The sequence below is a fragment of the Nicotiana tomentosiformis genome, chromosome 2 (assembly GCF_000390325.3).
Source record: "Nicotiana tomentosiformis chromosome 2, ASM39032v3, whole genome shotgun sequence".
NCBI classification, from domain to species: domain Eukaryota; kingdom Viridiplantae; phylum Streptophyta; class Magnoliopsida; order Solanales; family Solanaceae; genus Nicotiana; species Nicotiana tomentosiformis.
This window is the reverse complement of record NC_090813.1, coordinates 128,279,685-128,296,007: the sequence shown is the minus strand read 5'-3', so window position 1 is coordinate 128,296,007 and position 16,323 is coordinate 128,279,685. Positions and strand designations below refer to the sequence as shown.

Genomic DNA, 16,323 nt, shown 5'->3' with positions numbered 1-16,323 from the left:
TTAGACAGTTAATTAGTTAGTGGATTTCCAGCTGTTAGCTTAGATGTGTTGGCTTAGCTGTTACTTTTTCTTCACTCTTTTTGGTCGCTTATGTGTATACGTGTACATTGCTCAATAATAGTTCGTTCAGTTTTCATTTTCCCAAATCAGAGACTCCCTATTATTCATCTCCCTCTCTTTCTTCGAGTTGCATATTCTAGAAACTTCTGAATCCTCCATGGAGGACAAGCAAAGCTCACTTAGAGCTCGTAATCTTGGCAGTTTTCCTTTTACGGACTGCTCTGTTAGACGTAGTAAGCTGGTCTGAAGTTCAACTTATATGTTGGTTCATATGAATTTCTGCTTATGCATTGGGACCCCCCTAAAGGGAGGCCTCGATACAAAGGTTCTTGTTGCCTTCATGTGACCAGGATGTCACGAACCGTGGAAACAATATAAACCCAATGTGGTTCATATTTTGCTGGATATGCATGTTTCATTTATTTCAGTTATATTGTTCAGAGGTGGAAAAAAATGGCTTGAATTTCAAATTTGAAATCTCGTGTCCAGAGGCTTAATTTTTACACTCTGACACTTTGTACAGGACTTTCTTACGATATTGGCGATGAGTGAGTGGGTGAAATTTTATCTCTATAGTCGATCACCATATGAAGGGAGTACTTTAAAAATAAAACATTTGAAAAAACTCAATACAATCTAAAATGTCGATTAAAGTTCACTTAGTTTGAATAGTGAGGTGAAAAATATCCAACGAATTTGGACAGATTGAGAGATAACTAAAGTACAAACAAACTTAGATATAAAGATTAAGTTTAAATCAGATTAAAGATGCCAAATTAGCTAATGGTGATATAACTCGGGATTGTCACACAAACAACCGGCTAGATTCAATGTTTAATTTTTCTAGTCGGTAGACATATATTATATATAGATTATACATATATTATATATTCACCGGCTATTTTTAATTTAAAAGATTAGATGTACAGCTATTTGGGTTAATTCTTCACATTTTTTTTACAGCATGTCAATCGCTCCAAAAATGCTTATATAGATGGACTGGTATTCAACGTCATTGCTGAGCTAGTGATGTTCTCGTTAATTCAAATTTATGTAACACCTTTTAACTTGTCCAAATTTTGATGGTTTAGTAAGTGATTTTGAAGGTTTAATAAGTTGTATAATTAACGATTTGGTTTCAATGGTTTGAATCTTAACTTGTCAAATAGATTGGTTAGACTATGATGTACACTATCCAAAATATTTGACCCAACCTATATTAATAAGAAAAAATATGACTCTTAAAATTATTTAGCACATACTGAGTAACTTTGGAAATTATGTCATGACTCTTAAAATGATTTAGCACATTTTGACTAACATTGATGTGCCAGGTTAAATTATAACACATAGTTAAACTTATTATATTCTTTATTTTGATTAAAAAAAGCTACTTTTTTAATAATACTAATGTTTGGACCAATTTATGCTCGTCTAATAGTTTGGCACTAGCAATTCGTAACCTTCTACCAGCATAGCATAGATTATCATTTCGAGTTTAAATGTGATGTCATTTAAAGTTATATATATTGATGGTGTAATAATTTTTTTTTATACAATTTAACCTATTATAATAGATTATTATTAATATTATTTTAGGTCTCTAATAAACTAATAGATAAAATTATTTGTTATTATCTTTTTAAATGAACTGATTAGGTAAATAATTATTACACGCAGTGCACAACAGTTAAACTCGTTGTACTAATAATATGCTACTCGCCTATGTGAGCTTATATAAATCAATTTTGTGTTTAGGAGATACGAACCCAGCAAATGTCCCCTTTGTCCTCTGATTTGCTGACTCCCTATTTTGTTCATCATCAGCAGAAGGGGACTCTCCGTTCATACTTATCTTTCTCCGGTTCCGAAGAAGGTATCTATAGTTCTACTTTATATGTCTGTCGATTCGTTTTATAGTTCAGTATTTCAGGTTCTCTCATAAACTGTGGAAAGAGTTAGCTCAAATTGAATCCGTTTGTTGAAGATTATTGGACCCAATTGAAAGCGAAATTTTCTTCTTTAACAAAAGGGGCAAAAATGGAAGCTTTGGTTAGAAAATCGTGCGTTCGAGTGTTAATTGTTGCTTATATAATGAGTTGTCAACAAATTTCTCAAAGTTTGTTATAAACAGTCTGTTTCTTTTAATTCATGAAAACCAGAGAGTTCGATTGTTGAACTATACATAGGTTATTGTGAATAGCATTATGATAACCTGATGCAAACTCTGTTTTTTTTTTTTTAAAATAATAACTGTTTTGATCAAATAGGAAATATACTAGTGGTATAGGACAAGTAGAGATTTTTCTTTACTACTAGCTTCGGACTTCATGGATGCATCAAAATTCACAAGAAACTGAAGCCCTTTTGTTTTTTTTGGGGGGGTTCTATTTTGAAAGAGGTAAGAGTCCTATGGTATGAGGAAACTATTTTCTAGGAAAATAAGTGGTTTTCTCACTTGTTTTCTAGTATTTGGCTGGTGAATGGACGATATTTCTTGATTTTTTTAATTAAAGGTTGATAATAATGTTGGCAAATTAGATAGTGTTTTGATGAATTTTTTTAGTATTAAAACTGATAATAATGTGTAAGTATTGATTTGAGCGAGTGATTCGAGTAAGAGTTGGGATGTTTGTAAAATAACGACTCTCGCTCATTAATTGGGAAGTTAGAGTCCATTTGGATTAGCTGTTTAAAAGTAGTTGATAAACATCAAGTGCTGAAACTGAATTTATAAATAAGCAAAGTTACGTGTTTAGATAGAACTGTCGAACTTGATAATGAATTGAGTGATGGTGGCTTCAGGACATGAGGCAAGATTTAGGCAATGGTAGCAACAGCTATTCTTCACATACTATCTTGATGTTTAGTATGAACTTTCTCTAGTCTACTCCACTTATGCTCCAAACATTGAGCAGTAGTTTTCCTCATCTTAGACATTCTTTTAATATTCATGTATTATTAGCACTCAAGTAATAATTGAAGCCGATCAAATGTCTTGCCTGGCTTTCTCTTGTTTGCCCTGACGTAATTAATTTACAGTCAATCTCTTCATTAGAAATTTCACTCTTGGCATTGTATCCTCAAATTATACCAAAATTGTTATTTTTGTTGCTTTTATTTTCTTAAAATACTCCAACAGCAAGTGCAATATCTTTTGCTCACCCATCAAGCTCTTAGACGGTGAATTGCTTCAAAAGATGGAGCAGGACCCCTTGGCCGAGTCACTCAATGATCTTTTCACCAATGTTTCCATGATGATAAGAGGCGAGCTCCAGGTATAAGAAAGCTTTTGGAATTTTTTTTCAAAATGCTGCTTTGTATATCTTTTGGTTCTTTTTCTTTCTTTTGTTGGGGATGTGAAGGGGGCGGGGGGTTGGATGGGTTTCTCATTAGCCTAGATATGATAAACTTTTGTATAAATTAGTTTTTCTTTCTTTCTCATATGTTGTCCCGCCTTTGCATATACTAATTACTGAATTTGCAATTAGTGTTTAACTTACCTTAGCAGCATGGACATAATTTTGTAAGGAATTTTACCGTTCCTTACATGTTTCTCACTGTAAACATACTGCAAGGTTGCCATCCCAAAAACAGCCGTATAGTTTTCCTTAGCAGGCAGCTAAGAAATAATTTGCCTGGATAAAGTGGAAGATTGCTCTTTTGATGAATCTGACAAGATGTTTAGCTCACAAATGATCAGTTAATGGTAACTATTCGTTGCAAGGAGAAATTATTGTGAAATTGTTGGTTCATATTTCGTTCCCGCCTCTGGTTTATTAGAAATCATTATTGCGCAATTCAAGATCATGGATTAAGTAAAGTTTCGTGGAACCTGACCAGTTGTTTTGCTCAGATAGGATGAGTGACCCCATTGTTTCATCCAAGGCAAAGAAGTGTTTGTTGTTTCAGTAACTCCCTCATTCCTCCCTTTAGTTCACTCAAAAGCAGTATTAGCCATTCGTTTGAGGAAGCAAGCAAAGCTAGATCCAGACAAGAGCATAGAAGAATTCTTGTTTGCTTAGCTTTACTTGTTCTGTCTTCTTTTGATTTAAAGTTTTCCTTTACCATGAACCTTCTAGCATCTTCGTTTTTCATCGCTTAAAATGAATCCTGCATCGTAGTGACATATCCAGTAGATAGGTCTTTGTGAGTACAGCCACTAATATTAAAATACACTTTCAAAATGGATTATGTTAGTCTAAAATCCAAAAACTGTTACTTGTTGTGCTGGTACTGAAGTTAATTTCTGCTTTTATCATAATGCTGCTTTGCGAATTGCATACCAGGAAACCAACAATGTACTTGGAATAGTGGAGAAAATGAATACAAGAGTTGCTGAAGAATATAAAGGCTTTGGAGATGTGGCTTCAGGATTGAGGATCTTTGTGGAGCAATTGAAGTCTAAAAGTGGCAGCTTTGACGAGTACGTTCAACAAATTGATACAATAGAGCAGCAAGTTACAGAGTTTGAAGCTGTAATTTCGATGCTTGATAAGTACGTTTCCTTGCTGGAATCCAAAGTGCAGTCTGTGTGCCAAATTCCATCATCATGAATCAACTGTAATTCTTCTTTTTGTTTCTACTGTTACATCCTCAAAGCTGTTGCTGGATTGAATCGAACTTGATTTTTGTATGTCATCAAGAAACTCCATACAAATAAAAAGATGAATTTAGCAACTGTTTATCTCAAATAGAAAGGAGGCTATTTTTTTTTTTTTTTTGATAAGGTCAAATAGAAAGGAGGCTATTGAGTATACAACTAACAAAATCCCGGTAAGAAGTCTTTGGAAGAACTTCTGTTGGATTTTGCTTGTTTTTATTTTTGCAATATATATGATTCTTTTGTTCTGTCTTTACTCTTGACTCATCTTTTCAGTTTTTGGGTACAATAGTTTTTTGTGTATCTTGCTCTTGTTGGGGGGGGGGGGGGGGGGGGGGAATTTACTCTACCTAGTGTTTACACCAATCCAATATCGTGTGCTGCAATGATTCTTGATTTTGTGGAGGACCAAAATTAGTCATTTCTAAATTTTCCAACTAAATGATTATCGAATGAGTGATCTTAAAATTAATCAATTTCACTAGTTTAGTTTATGAAAATATTTTCATATAATAATTAAACTTTAACTGTTCTAAGAAAATGACCCTTTTCAGAATTTTGTGCGAATCAAGTGAAATAATCTAATTGGGTCTGTACCAAATGTAAATGTTAAGGTAACTAAAGAACATACTGCTTTGCTGGGTTGAATATTGATGAGCAAAAGGAGCATCTCTCTAGAACTAGGAATAGTTTGTCTTCATAATCTTTATTTTTGGTGTAACAGCAGTCTTCTAGAGAATATGAATCAGTATATGGATTTGCTAGGAGGAAAAATGAGTAGGCTGTTTGTTTGGTTCCTGTTTGCGGTTTGTACTATGTTGTACCATCTTGGTACTTTATTAGTAACAAAATTTTACCTTATAAATGAAAAAATTTAAAAAACATACTGTTAAATGCTTTTTCAAATAGAGCACGTGGCTAAGAACCACGGTGTGGAGTCTTCCTCCCCCACAACCGGTCTGAGAATGGGACTTGCTACCTGAATCCCTACACTATTATGCATATTTGGCCAGGTTCCCTAAGTAGTTGGAGGCATCTTCGTCTTTAAACTCAAAACAACTTGACTACAATCAAATTTATCACCAGATTAATCAAAAAAGGGCAACTCTCTATTCGCTTGATTGATATCTTATCCTAACCACTATTCATCTGCTGATTCTTCAACATCAATAAATTCGAGCCTCGAGATATTCAAAGTGAACAGGCACTACACCTGGGATCTCTTTCATGGGAATGAAAGATGCCAAAACCTGGGAAGGGTCTCCACAACTTCATTCGTAGGGGAGAACATACACAGTTAAATGTTTTTTATCTCAAAATTGGTGTTATTAAACAGATAGTGGTAGCTAAAGACTTAAAAAAGAGAACTAAATTCAAGAATCTGCAAAGGTCTTGAAACCTAAAAGCTTAACCATACACAACACGAATTTGCCAGACAAAATCGAAACCCCCTCTGATCTCTATGGTGATATGATTTAAGTTTTATTTTCAGATCATGCTAATTAGCCCAAGGAAACAAAAGATGAAAGACACTCCAGCTAGTATAATATGAAAGATAAATGCTGTTTCTTGCTTTCCTTTTTTATGAAGAAAATTAATTTCATTGAAGTGGGAAAATCTCCTGTACACAAAGTATACCAAAAAGTAGAAAATCTATACAAACATGTTTCTTGCTTTCTCTGGTGGGTTCAAATTGTTATTGGTCCTTTCTGCTAGATCGATACTCTTTGTTGACGTTTCGTTCCTGTCCATGCTAGTAGCTCTTGATAAATCTCTCTGATATGTGCTTGTTTATAGGGTTTCTCTTGCTTTTCTGTACTTGGTCTAGATTTCTCCTTTTGGTGTTTGCATGGCCTGCATCTACAATCTCTGCTATTTCGATGTTTCAAGTTTATCTATTTGGTCCGTACTTGGTGCATTTCCATTTTTAGAAACCGTAGATTTCTCAACAGCTGATAAGAACTTCTTCAGATGTTTTATGTACTCGGGGTACAGCTCCAAATCACAATGGTTACCACCTTCAACCCACAACGGTTCATATTTTTGCTTGCATAGATCAAACAGCTGCTTACCATGAGAACAATCCACAACATCATCTGCAGTGCCCTAGAAATTAATGTCAAAAAAGTTCATATGGGAATGTCAGCTAGCAATTCTAGAATCAAGTGCTACCATATCAGTACTTGATTCTGCCCAAGGAATCAATCCATCCAAACTATACAGGTCTTCTATCTCTACCATTCTCTCGGATACTGACTCAATTTCTGAGGATAGCTTCATGATATAGAGTTAATTTTTTACACTATTCACTAGTTGGAAAACAATCAATTGAAAAACAAAGGCATAACTTCATGATTAATTACTAAAACAAGACTTTTGTCATTGAGATAAGGAATCATGTAAGGACAAGGAAAAGAGACGAACAAAATGCATTACAAAAAAAAGTGGAGAAAAATGGCAGGGACATGAGTGTAGTAGAAGCTGGCAGGGGAAGACTGGAAGGAGGAAGAGGAATAAGGGAGCAAATTGAATTGTAACTCCCTCATGAGATTACAAGTTTCCTATTGGGAGGCTTAACTTGGTCAAACCGGAGGCACAATAGCAAAGAACACGCGATATTAGTCCAACCTCTAATTTCTTCCCCAAAACACAACCACCCGTAAAAACATGTGACTCATCAGTTTGTAACCAAAAGTCACATTGAATTTGGCTTAGAATAAGGACAGCACTCAGCAGATATGGAGGAGTCGTAAAAGAGCAACAAGATGGAAATTGGAGGAGGAACTGCCAAACAGATGTTCAGCTGTGATCGCAGGCAGAGGTGCCTGCTCCATTGCAGGCTTGAACCAGTGAACCAGTTTTGCTACTTATCAACAGTAACCAATCCTTGACAAAAAAACTTCCTAAGGAAATGTGATATATTTATGAAGAAAAAATGGATACTCACATGGATAATGAGGACAGGACACTCAACCAATGGTATTTTGTCAATATTCTGCATAGAGAAAAGAAAGAAAAGCAGCTAAATACAAAATAATATTACATAAAAAATCAGGTCAAACAAAGCTCCACATAACTGCCACGAATAGAACGTTAACCTTATATATGTCAAACCAGTACGTCCGCTTAACTGGATGCAAGACGCGAACTCCAGAGAGAATTGGGCTGTGTAGAACCACGGCCCTCAATCTTGATAAGCGGGATGCCAAATCTAATGTTGGTCCACTACCAACAGACTGCCCATACAATATTATATCCTCCTCCTTCACCCCATATGTCTCTTCAAGACACTTATATGCAGCTTCTATATCGGCATAAGTGTTTTGCTCACTTGGCTATAGCAAAATAAGAATACAGAATCAAATAATTTCTTCTTGAACTACCTAAACTTAATCATCTAAAGAAATATTTCATACCTTGCCAGTGGACTGTCCATACCCTGAATAGTCATACCTGCCAGAAAAGAGAGGAAACTCAGAAATTTTGAGGTAATTTGGATCCATATGTCTATCTTTTATTAAATAAATTAAGGGTGGGATTTAAAGTCAAAACTTTCAGTGTTCCACAAAAAGAAAGACTAAGCAAACTTTCCAAAACTTGCAGCAACTGTTCCTTCAAGCTTCCTCTGCCCAAAGGTGCCGTTCAAATAAAATTAGGCACTCAGATTAAAAGCGAGGAGAGGAAGAAATCCAGTGGAGAATGAAAAGTGAGCATCTCCCAGACTTTGAAGACCAGGAAGTCTCTGACGAGCATGAGAGATTTCCAAGATGATATATGTCAATGTTACATGTTCTGTCACTTTTTACAAACCACATAACTAAGACGAAAGCTTATGTTTACCATAAAAGAAGCAAGTTTTGTCAACATTAAGGCATATCCACCAGGTCAGGTTGGAAATAGTAGTTCCTAAACCACGTGAAAGTATCACTGCAATGTCAAATTTTCATAGCGGGGGAGGGTAATATCACAACAACAGTGAGGAGATCATTTATCCACTATTGTCTCTGCATGAAGAGAGCATATACAAAACAACTAGGAATAATAGATTATCTCCTCGGGGTCAGTTTACACATCAGATAGTGATACTAAAAGATTTACTGCAGCAACCACAAGCTTATTCCTGAATCTCTGGATTAATCAACTACATTACACTTAAGGTAGCTTCATTCTATTTTAAATTAGCAAGCACATATATAATCCAGCATATAAACAACTCACTGTTTTGAATTTAGACTATATATGTGTATATATGTAGAAAATTATACAGTGCGATATAAATTTAAATCTTCTTTTACTATGTAAATATGTACACACAGATGCAAATACTAAGAAGCTCGAGTACTGCTTTGGAGTTCACGAACCTCCTCTACAGACAGCAAAAGTCTTGATAAACACATCCACCTTGTTGTATAGTAATTGAATCTTCTGTTGAACCAATAATTCGGTTCTGCTCCAACAGAACAAGCTTCAATAACACATCCTAAAATATTATATTCTGAATCTCTATGCTCATTCTGCTGTTTTTGGCCTCGTTTTAATTCTAATGCGTTATATGACACTATTCTGACTTGTTCAATTTTATCTGACACTAATTTTTTTTGGTTATTTCTAAAAAGAATAATAACTTTCTATATTTAAAAATAATTTAACTTTCAAACTTTTCAATTTATCTTCAACAAAATATTTTTATAGCCATATAGATGTCATGGCATGTTTAAGAACTATACAATACTTTTGGCATCTATGAAAAGGCTTTTTTTTTTTTTTTTAAAAAGCTATATATCTAGTCAAATAATGCCATATAAAATGTAACCAGAGAGTTTTTTTTAAAAAAGGAGCAAGAAAGAAAGATACCCCATCAAATTGACCCGGAGATGAAGACTAAGTTCGGTGAACAAATCGTACATCTGCCCCAAATCAGCCGCGTTGCCGTGAGAGTATAGCAGCGTCAGCTTCGCCGCCGGATTCCTCACGTACATGGCCATAATCTCCGTCCCTCTCTTCGTTCCTAGCTTCAAAATGTCCACGTCTTCCCTCTGCACCACCTCTGTCATCTTAAGTTTTCCCGTTGATTCTTCCACCGCCACCCCATACGACGGCGGATTTGGCGGAAAAAATGCAAACTTTGCCGCCATCGACGACGTTACAGCTCCCATCGCTTCCCCTATCTAATGTATATACCAATTTATCAATCAATCAATAACCCCACAACTATTTTAACACCATCTTCCTTTATCCGCGTTTGGACCAACTATACTTTGAGAGAAAAAACAATTGCAGTATAACGAATCAATTATCCAAAAATCACTCCCAAATAATTGATATGTTTAAATTGTATACGTACAGAAATATGTTTGCAAGAACAGCTTCGCCTTCCTACAAATGTATGTGGGTGATTTGGACAAAGCCTGCAAATTTGAACGCTATATTATGTTGTGTTCAATTAAAATACGGCTATCTTTGCAAAATCACAAATTATGCATATGTTTTGTTGAGGTTGATGATAAAAGTATAGGATGGAATCAGGCGTTAAGACGTATGGAAGTTGTACGGAGAAAAAGAGATTTTTTTTTCTGGTGTTTTTGTTTGACACGCGTCTGTGTAAGGAGCTAATCTGTGTGAATGATTACCTCGTAATGTCCATCTAAAGTGCTCGTAGTACAGCTTGTAGCACCATGGGTCCGTGGCATACCATTTTAACGATATGTTTAGTTTACATTACTCGGTTTTATTTACATGTATTTTAGTTTGATTTAACAACATTATATCTTAAAATCTTAAACCAAAAACATGTATAATAAATTTAAAATACTTTTTGAATTTTTTAATCTTAAATATCAATGTCATTAAGGGTAAAACTTAAATAGTAGAATTAATATTGAAATATTACATGCTTTCTAAAACATACCAAAAAGAATAATAGAACATATAAATTGAAACTTAGGAAATTTTAGTTGGTTAACAAGATATTCAGTTGAATTTTTATCTTAACAAATCAAAACTAATTTACCTGTTGATTATTTTTTGTTTTGTTTTAACTATTCGTTATCTCAAGTCCGTTTGCCGAACTAATTTCTGAAAATGAAAAATCTTTTGATAAAAATAGCTTTACTCCTCACTTAGTAAATATGAAAAATCCCATTTAAATCCAAAGAGCCGCTTAAGGGACAGAGTTTGCCTTGAAGATACGAGTTCGGCTGAACTCAATAACTTTGATTTAAGCTTTATATTTAAAGAACAGCCTCATGTACAAGTATCCCGCTTATTCAGGTATGGTTCAGAAAAGGCTCGCACCCCAAAGGTATGATGTAAATATCCTACTCTAATACAAACATTAGTGACTGGTTATACGGCTCGAACCCGTGATACACAGAGACAACTTTAGCGTTGCTTCTAAAGGGTAGCCCGATGCACGAAACATCCCGCATATATTCACGCAGGGTCCGGAAAGAGCCGCACTCCTAGGGGTGTGATCTAAGCTCTATATTTATTTTGAGAAATTTATTTAATATGTACAAATTACTAATTTAGAACCCATTAACTTAAAAAGCCTAGAATCTCAAACCCATAAACTTTAAATTCACTCTGACTCCGCGCTTATAACCAAGACAGAAATATCAGAGAAACTTGATATAACTGTTCGAGTATTACTCATCATATATATATAATGTACTCTTTGTATATCAAGAGAGCTCTCATTATAAACGGAGTTTTTATAAATGAAAACACTATGTAATTAAATCATCCTTCATATCAAACTTCTACTGGTCCGCTTTTCAACTTTCTAACTTCTTCCAAGTCCATTTTCCATGATCTACATGCACGTAGTTGTACTTGTATATATATATATAACTCTTTTCCTTAATGAACAGTCTTTAATTTGTCAATCTTCCACAAGCTCCTTAATATTCTTGGGAATACAAACATCAGTCCCATTGAAACATTTTGTGGCAATAACCCTATATACGGTTTCAGTAAGATGATAACCATCCCAGAAGTAGTGTTTTTCTGCATTGCGGCAGGGCAAAAGTTCAGGTATGCAAGCTGATGTCCCATTTGCCCAGGTGATGCAACATGGGCCAATTAGATCCATTAAACCTACAAAAGAGAAAATATTTCAATTTTCTTCCAAGCAATTAATCATGTTTGACTAAAATACACATAAATTGGATCGGTTGATTTCACATATGATCATCAATCTGCAACAAAGTCATAAAATTAATTTTTTTAACCAAAAAAAAAAAAGTAAGTTACATCAAGCTTAAGTATCCTATACTTCGCATAAAACGAAAATCATCCAAAAGAATTAGTCAACCCGGCACCGGAAATTACAACTAAGTTGCCACATAAGATAAAATTAAACTAAAATAAGCGTTGCAATATCTTATGTCTGCTAATAAACTTCAACTTTAAAAACGGGAAACTATGTATTAAATGGAGGTAAATAATTGAGAGAAATGGGAAAATGATGACAACATATATGTGTTGTGACGTGGATATGGATTTGATGTGTGACGTAGTGGTGCATACTTGATAGTCTTATCTAATGTGGCAGCTTAATTATTTGTAATTTCCGACGCTAGATTAGTGAATTTCTTGTGATTTTCATTTTGATGTGAAATATAAGATTACATAAATGTACTTGTTAGCTACGAAATTTAGTTTAATGATTTTCTATAATAGACCCGTGGTTCAATGCATAATCATACGTAAAATTAATCTATCACTTTAGTTATATACAGTCAGATCTTTCTATAACAATCATCCTATATAACAACACTTCATAATAACCAATTTCTTTGGAACCAAATTTTCATGTTATGTTATAATATATATTTTCTATAACAACACTTTACTATAGTAACAAAAAAATATCGAAACCAATGAGAATGTTACAGTGAGATTTGACTGTATTACCATAAGTAGAAGGATTGGTGACAGCGTCGAAGCCAAGCCAGTGAGCATGGCCAAGAATAAGTGCCGAGCCTCGGAGAGTTGAAGTGAGATTCTTGAGCATGTCACTGAGTTGGTTGTTGAAGATTACTGCAAGATTGTTATATTCTTCAGCGCAAAGTCCATTGTGCTTTAGCTGCTTTGTAAGTGATGGAATACAACCAATTGGCCCTATCTCGAACATTATTACCTTTCTAGCTCCTAGTCGATATAACCTCTGCACAACCCACAATATTCACTGATAAACACTAATTTAACCTATTTTAACATGTGGTAATTTGCTAAACCAGATTAAATTACACTGATAGTATAAAAGTTATTTATACTTTTAAGAAGGAGCTAGGGCTTGCCTGAAATTGTTGAGAAAGTGCATCAATGAGAAGTTTGGCAAAGGATTCAGGACTGTAGTGTTTGCTTTTGTCATAGAAGTTTTGCTGTAGGTAGTTGTTTACGTAGTCATTGCTGCCTGTGGAGATGAGAAAAATGGACCTTGACAAATAACTGGAAAGCTCCTCAGGATCATCATATTGCTTAGGCAATTCTTGCTCCACCGTTCGCTGGAATAAATCAACCTGCTCAGACAAATGCAGGCACTTCCCCTGCCAAAAATCAGGAAAAGAAATAAGTCAGACTAGTTGGATTAGGATTTAACTTAGATACACTGAAATATAAATAAATTTTATAACTATAATTCAATATGTTTTAAGAAGTTATATAGCTTTATTTTTAAGATAACTAGTTCCACTATATAGCTATTAAGTGACAAAATTATAATAGAAGAACTAACTCAAATAGCCGCTCATCCAAGCGCTTAAATTAAAAATAGCCGGCGGAGTTATAATATATGTATAATTTATGTACTATATGTGTATAATTATATATAATCATTATATAAACTATATATATGGCTAGAAAAAGTAAATAATGAATATGACCGGCTATTTGTGCAAAGATCTCATTCTAATAAGGGAAAAATTGCAAAAATGCCATAACTAGGATTTGAATCCGATGACTTAAAAAAATAAACTACCTTTACCACTGCAATAGAAACTACCTATATGTATACAAAAAAAAATATTTTTATTCTATTTGGAAGAATAATTTTTTGATGAAAGAGATTCAAATCTCACCCCTTTATACAATTTTCTAATAAGGGAAAAATTGCAAAAATGCCATAACTAAGATTTGAACATGATGACTTTAAAAAAAAAAGGGAAAGAAAAACTACCTTTACCACTACACTAAAAAATATCTATATTTATACAAACAAAATAGTTTTATTCTATTTGCACAATATAAATTTTGGATGAGAAAGAGATTCAATTGAACCCCTTTAGACTATGTATCTAAGTTATTTATGGTTTATCTTTTTAGATGATCTTGGCTCTATCTATACATTAAAAAAGGAGTTCTGCATTACTCCGGGTTGGGTTAACAAAAAGGCGCGGGGAAGACTGAGAGTGGGGCTATGAGTACTCTTTCGTTATTGTTCTCGGACCACCCATCTCTTCTTTCCCTTTGCCCAGTCGGCTGAAATCAAAAGCACAGTCGGCTGAAATCAAAATTCTTTTGAAACGAAATGAAGTGCTAAAAAGAGAAGTCCGTTAGCAGAAAATCCCTATTCATGAAAGCGCCTCGTTATAAAAACTATTTCATGCTATATATAAAAGCTCAACTATTAGGATTAGAACAGCTAGCTAGTAATTCATTTCCTTCCAAATGTGAAGTTAAACAAAAGCAAATGAACAAAAACACAAAAAAGTATGATCTTACGATGATATTTCCTGTTTCAGGTAAAATACCACACGACCCAGATGCATAATTTAACCCTGTGAGTTTTACTGAACCTCGTAAACTCAAGTAAGGTGGAGAAAACGGCAATCCAAGAAATTCAGCAATAAAATCAGCTACAGTTTTCCCATTTGTAAACCTTCCAGTAGCTCCTCCATTGAAATTTATACCATAAGGCTTGAAATCAGCCTTAGCAAAAGTTGGCAAAAGATTATTATTACCACTGTCAAATAATGAATCCCCAAAAACATATAATGCTGGTGCCAGAGGAAATTCTGATTTGACTGACTGGACAAAGAGCAAGAGTATAATCAAGAATGCTAGAGACCTGAATTTCTCCGTCATTATTCGTTTACTCAAAATTCTAGTGAAAAGATTTTTTAAAAAAAGGGGCAAATATTTGACTTTAAATAACAAGAGAATGAAGGCACGGATGAAATGTGATAGTAATTAAACCAAAAATATAAAAAGAATGTAGAGAAAAGTAGTGAGCTAGGCGACATGTACGTAACTGGTGTTCTGGAGTCTGTTATTACTTTATCCCATTTTTTGGCAAAGTTACACGATCTTCACGTTTTCTTCTGGTAAATTTGACTCGATATATGCTTGTCTCATTTGCGATTTTCACATTTGCCTACATCAGCGTGCACGCCTTGCATGAACTGTATTGAACTAGCTTGTATAGTTGTATGTGTTCTTATATGGCGCTAGAGAGGATCTAATTAAAGCTTGTAAATTTATTATATATGTAGATATTATTTCTAGAAAAATGTTAATTATTTAATGAATATTTTCGGCAAAAATGACGTTTGATAAACTTAACTCAGTTCACAGTCTGCGGGTAAGCTCTGAAGCTGCACAGACGGCATTTATCAGAACTTGCTTAATCGAAAAGAAAGGTACGTAATCTTGAGTTGTCTCCTTTCTCAATATTCTAGAGAACTTATCCATGTTGATTATGTGCTGCTCATATTTTCGACCAGTTCCTTGCTGTCAATGGACGCTTCCTATATATGTTGATATACGTTGGACCATTGATGTACAAGTTTATCGTCATTTAGCTAGTTTACAAAAGGAAGAATTAATAATTTGTAGTTGTTACAGAAATTATATCACAACTGCTACAAGGATTAAAATTAGGAAAAACTATACATGAGTATAGCAGCTCTAAAAAATAATAGCCGACAAAGTGTATAATTTTTATATATTAATATATAATATACATATTCTATGAAGCCACTCTCTTTTACTAGCCCAATAAAGGACAACTCAATATATGGAGGAAAAGAGAGTTTTCCTGATCCATATGAATCTTTCATATGTTACATAAGACAAACAACGAAGAAAAACAATACCCACAAAGAATCTTTTACTTTGCATTACTGCCAACTAGAAATTACCAACAGTTACGCATCCCTTGAGAGTAAGCATCACACAATTTTCAAGATGACTTTAAAAAAAAAAAGGGAATAGATCATCTATTTTTCTGCCCATATCCTAATTTGACATCAAGCAATGAAGTTCTTTCTCTAAAAGAATTTTCATAAATTCCTTTCTACTAAGAGTTTGTCATTAACAAATTTTTTTCTATAATACACAATTAAGCATTACAAGGAGCCTAATTAGGTCTTTTACTCGAAAGGAAAGCGTCAAAAATAAGGAAATAAGTTAAGCCGGATTTCTCGTGACTATCCAAACTTACTAGCACCCGGTGCTTATATCAATTCAATGAATGCATACCACATGCTTATATCAATTCAATGAATGCATAGAACATGTTTGCACCCAATAGGTCATTTATAGCTTTAACTCTCAATTCTGTATTTTAAAACCTCGAATAACTCCGTTTAACCTTCCTCGATTTGTGTGCGTAGTCCGTATCTTTTTTCGGAAAGTTTTTATGTGAAAAATTAACG

At 34.1% G+C, this 16,323-nt stretch overlaps 2 protein-coding genes and 1 pseudogene across 2 annotated transcripts; 1 reads left to right on the top strand and 2 right to left on the bottom strand.

Moving 5' to 3' along the window:
* Positions 1-1,777: 1,777 nt before the first annotated feature.
* LOC104092804 (biogenesis of lysosome-related organelles complex 1 subunit 2) lies at positions 1,778-4,740 on the top strand. Its single transcript, XM_009598478.4, has 3 exons — positions 1,778-1,936; positions 3,203-3,338; positions 4,350-4,740. The coding sequence occupies exons 2-3, from the start codon at positions 3,261-3,263 to the stop codon at positions 4,614-4,616; spliced, it is 345 nt and encodes a 114-aa protein (XP_009596773.1). The 5' UTR covers positions 1,778-1,936; positions 3,203-3,260; the 3' UTR covers positions 4,617-4,740.
* A 1,446-nt stretch (positions 4,741-6,186) lies between these two features.
* Positions 6,187-10,211, bottom strand: LOC104092805 (uncharacterized; annotated as a pseudogene).
* Positions 10,212-11,352: 1,141 nt separating this feature from the next.
* LOC104092806 (GDSL esterase/lipase 7-like) lies at positions 11,353-14,846 on the bottom strand. The gene is made up of 4 exons (XM_009598480.4): positions 14,390-14,846; positions 12,967-13,215; positions 12,581-12,833; positions 11,353-11,761 (listed from the first exon to the last, which is right to left on the bottom strand). Exons 1-4 carry the CDS (start codon positions 14,750-14,752, stop codon positions 11,547-11,549), a joined length of 1,080 nt encoding a protein of 359 aa, XP_009596775.1. The 5' UTR covers positions 14,753-14,846; the 3' UTR covers positions 11,353-11,546.
* Positions 14,847-16,323: the final 1,477 nt, after the last annotated feature.

Coding starts and splice junctions, on each gene's coding strand:
- LOC104092804 (XM_009598478.4), top strand. CDS start 3,261: ATGGAGCAGGACCCCTTGGCCGAGTCACTCAATGATCTTTTCACCAAT. Junction 3,339..4,349: donor TGATAAGAGGCGAGCTCCAG/GTATAAGAAAGC, acceptor ATTGCATACCAG/GAAACCAACAATGTACTTGG.
- LOC104092806 (XM_009598480.4), bottom strand. CDS start 14,752: ATGACGGAGAAATTCAGGTCTCTAGCATTCTTGATTATACTCTTGCTC. Junction 12,834..12,966: donor CACTTTCTCAACAATTTCAG/GCAAGCCCTAGC, acceptor TGGGTTGTGCAG/AGGTTATATCGACTAGGAGC. Junction 11,762..12,580: donor CACCAATCCTTCTACTTATG/GTAATACAGTCA, acceptor TCTCTTTTGTAG/GTTTAATGGATCTAATTGGC.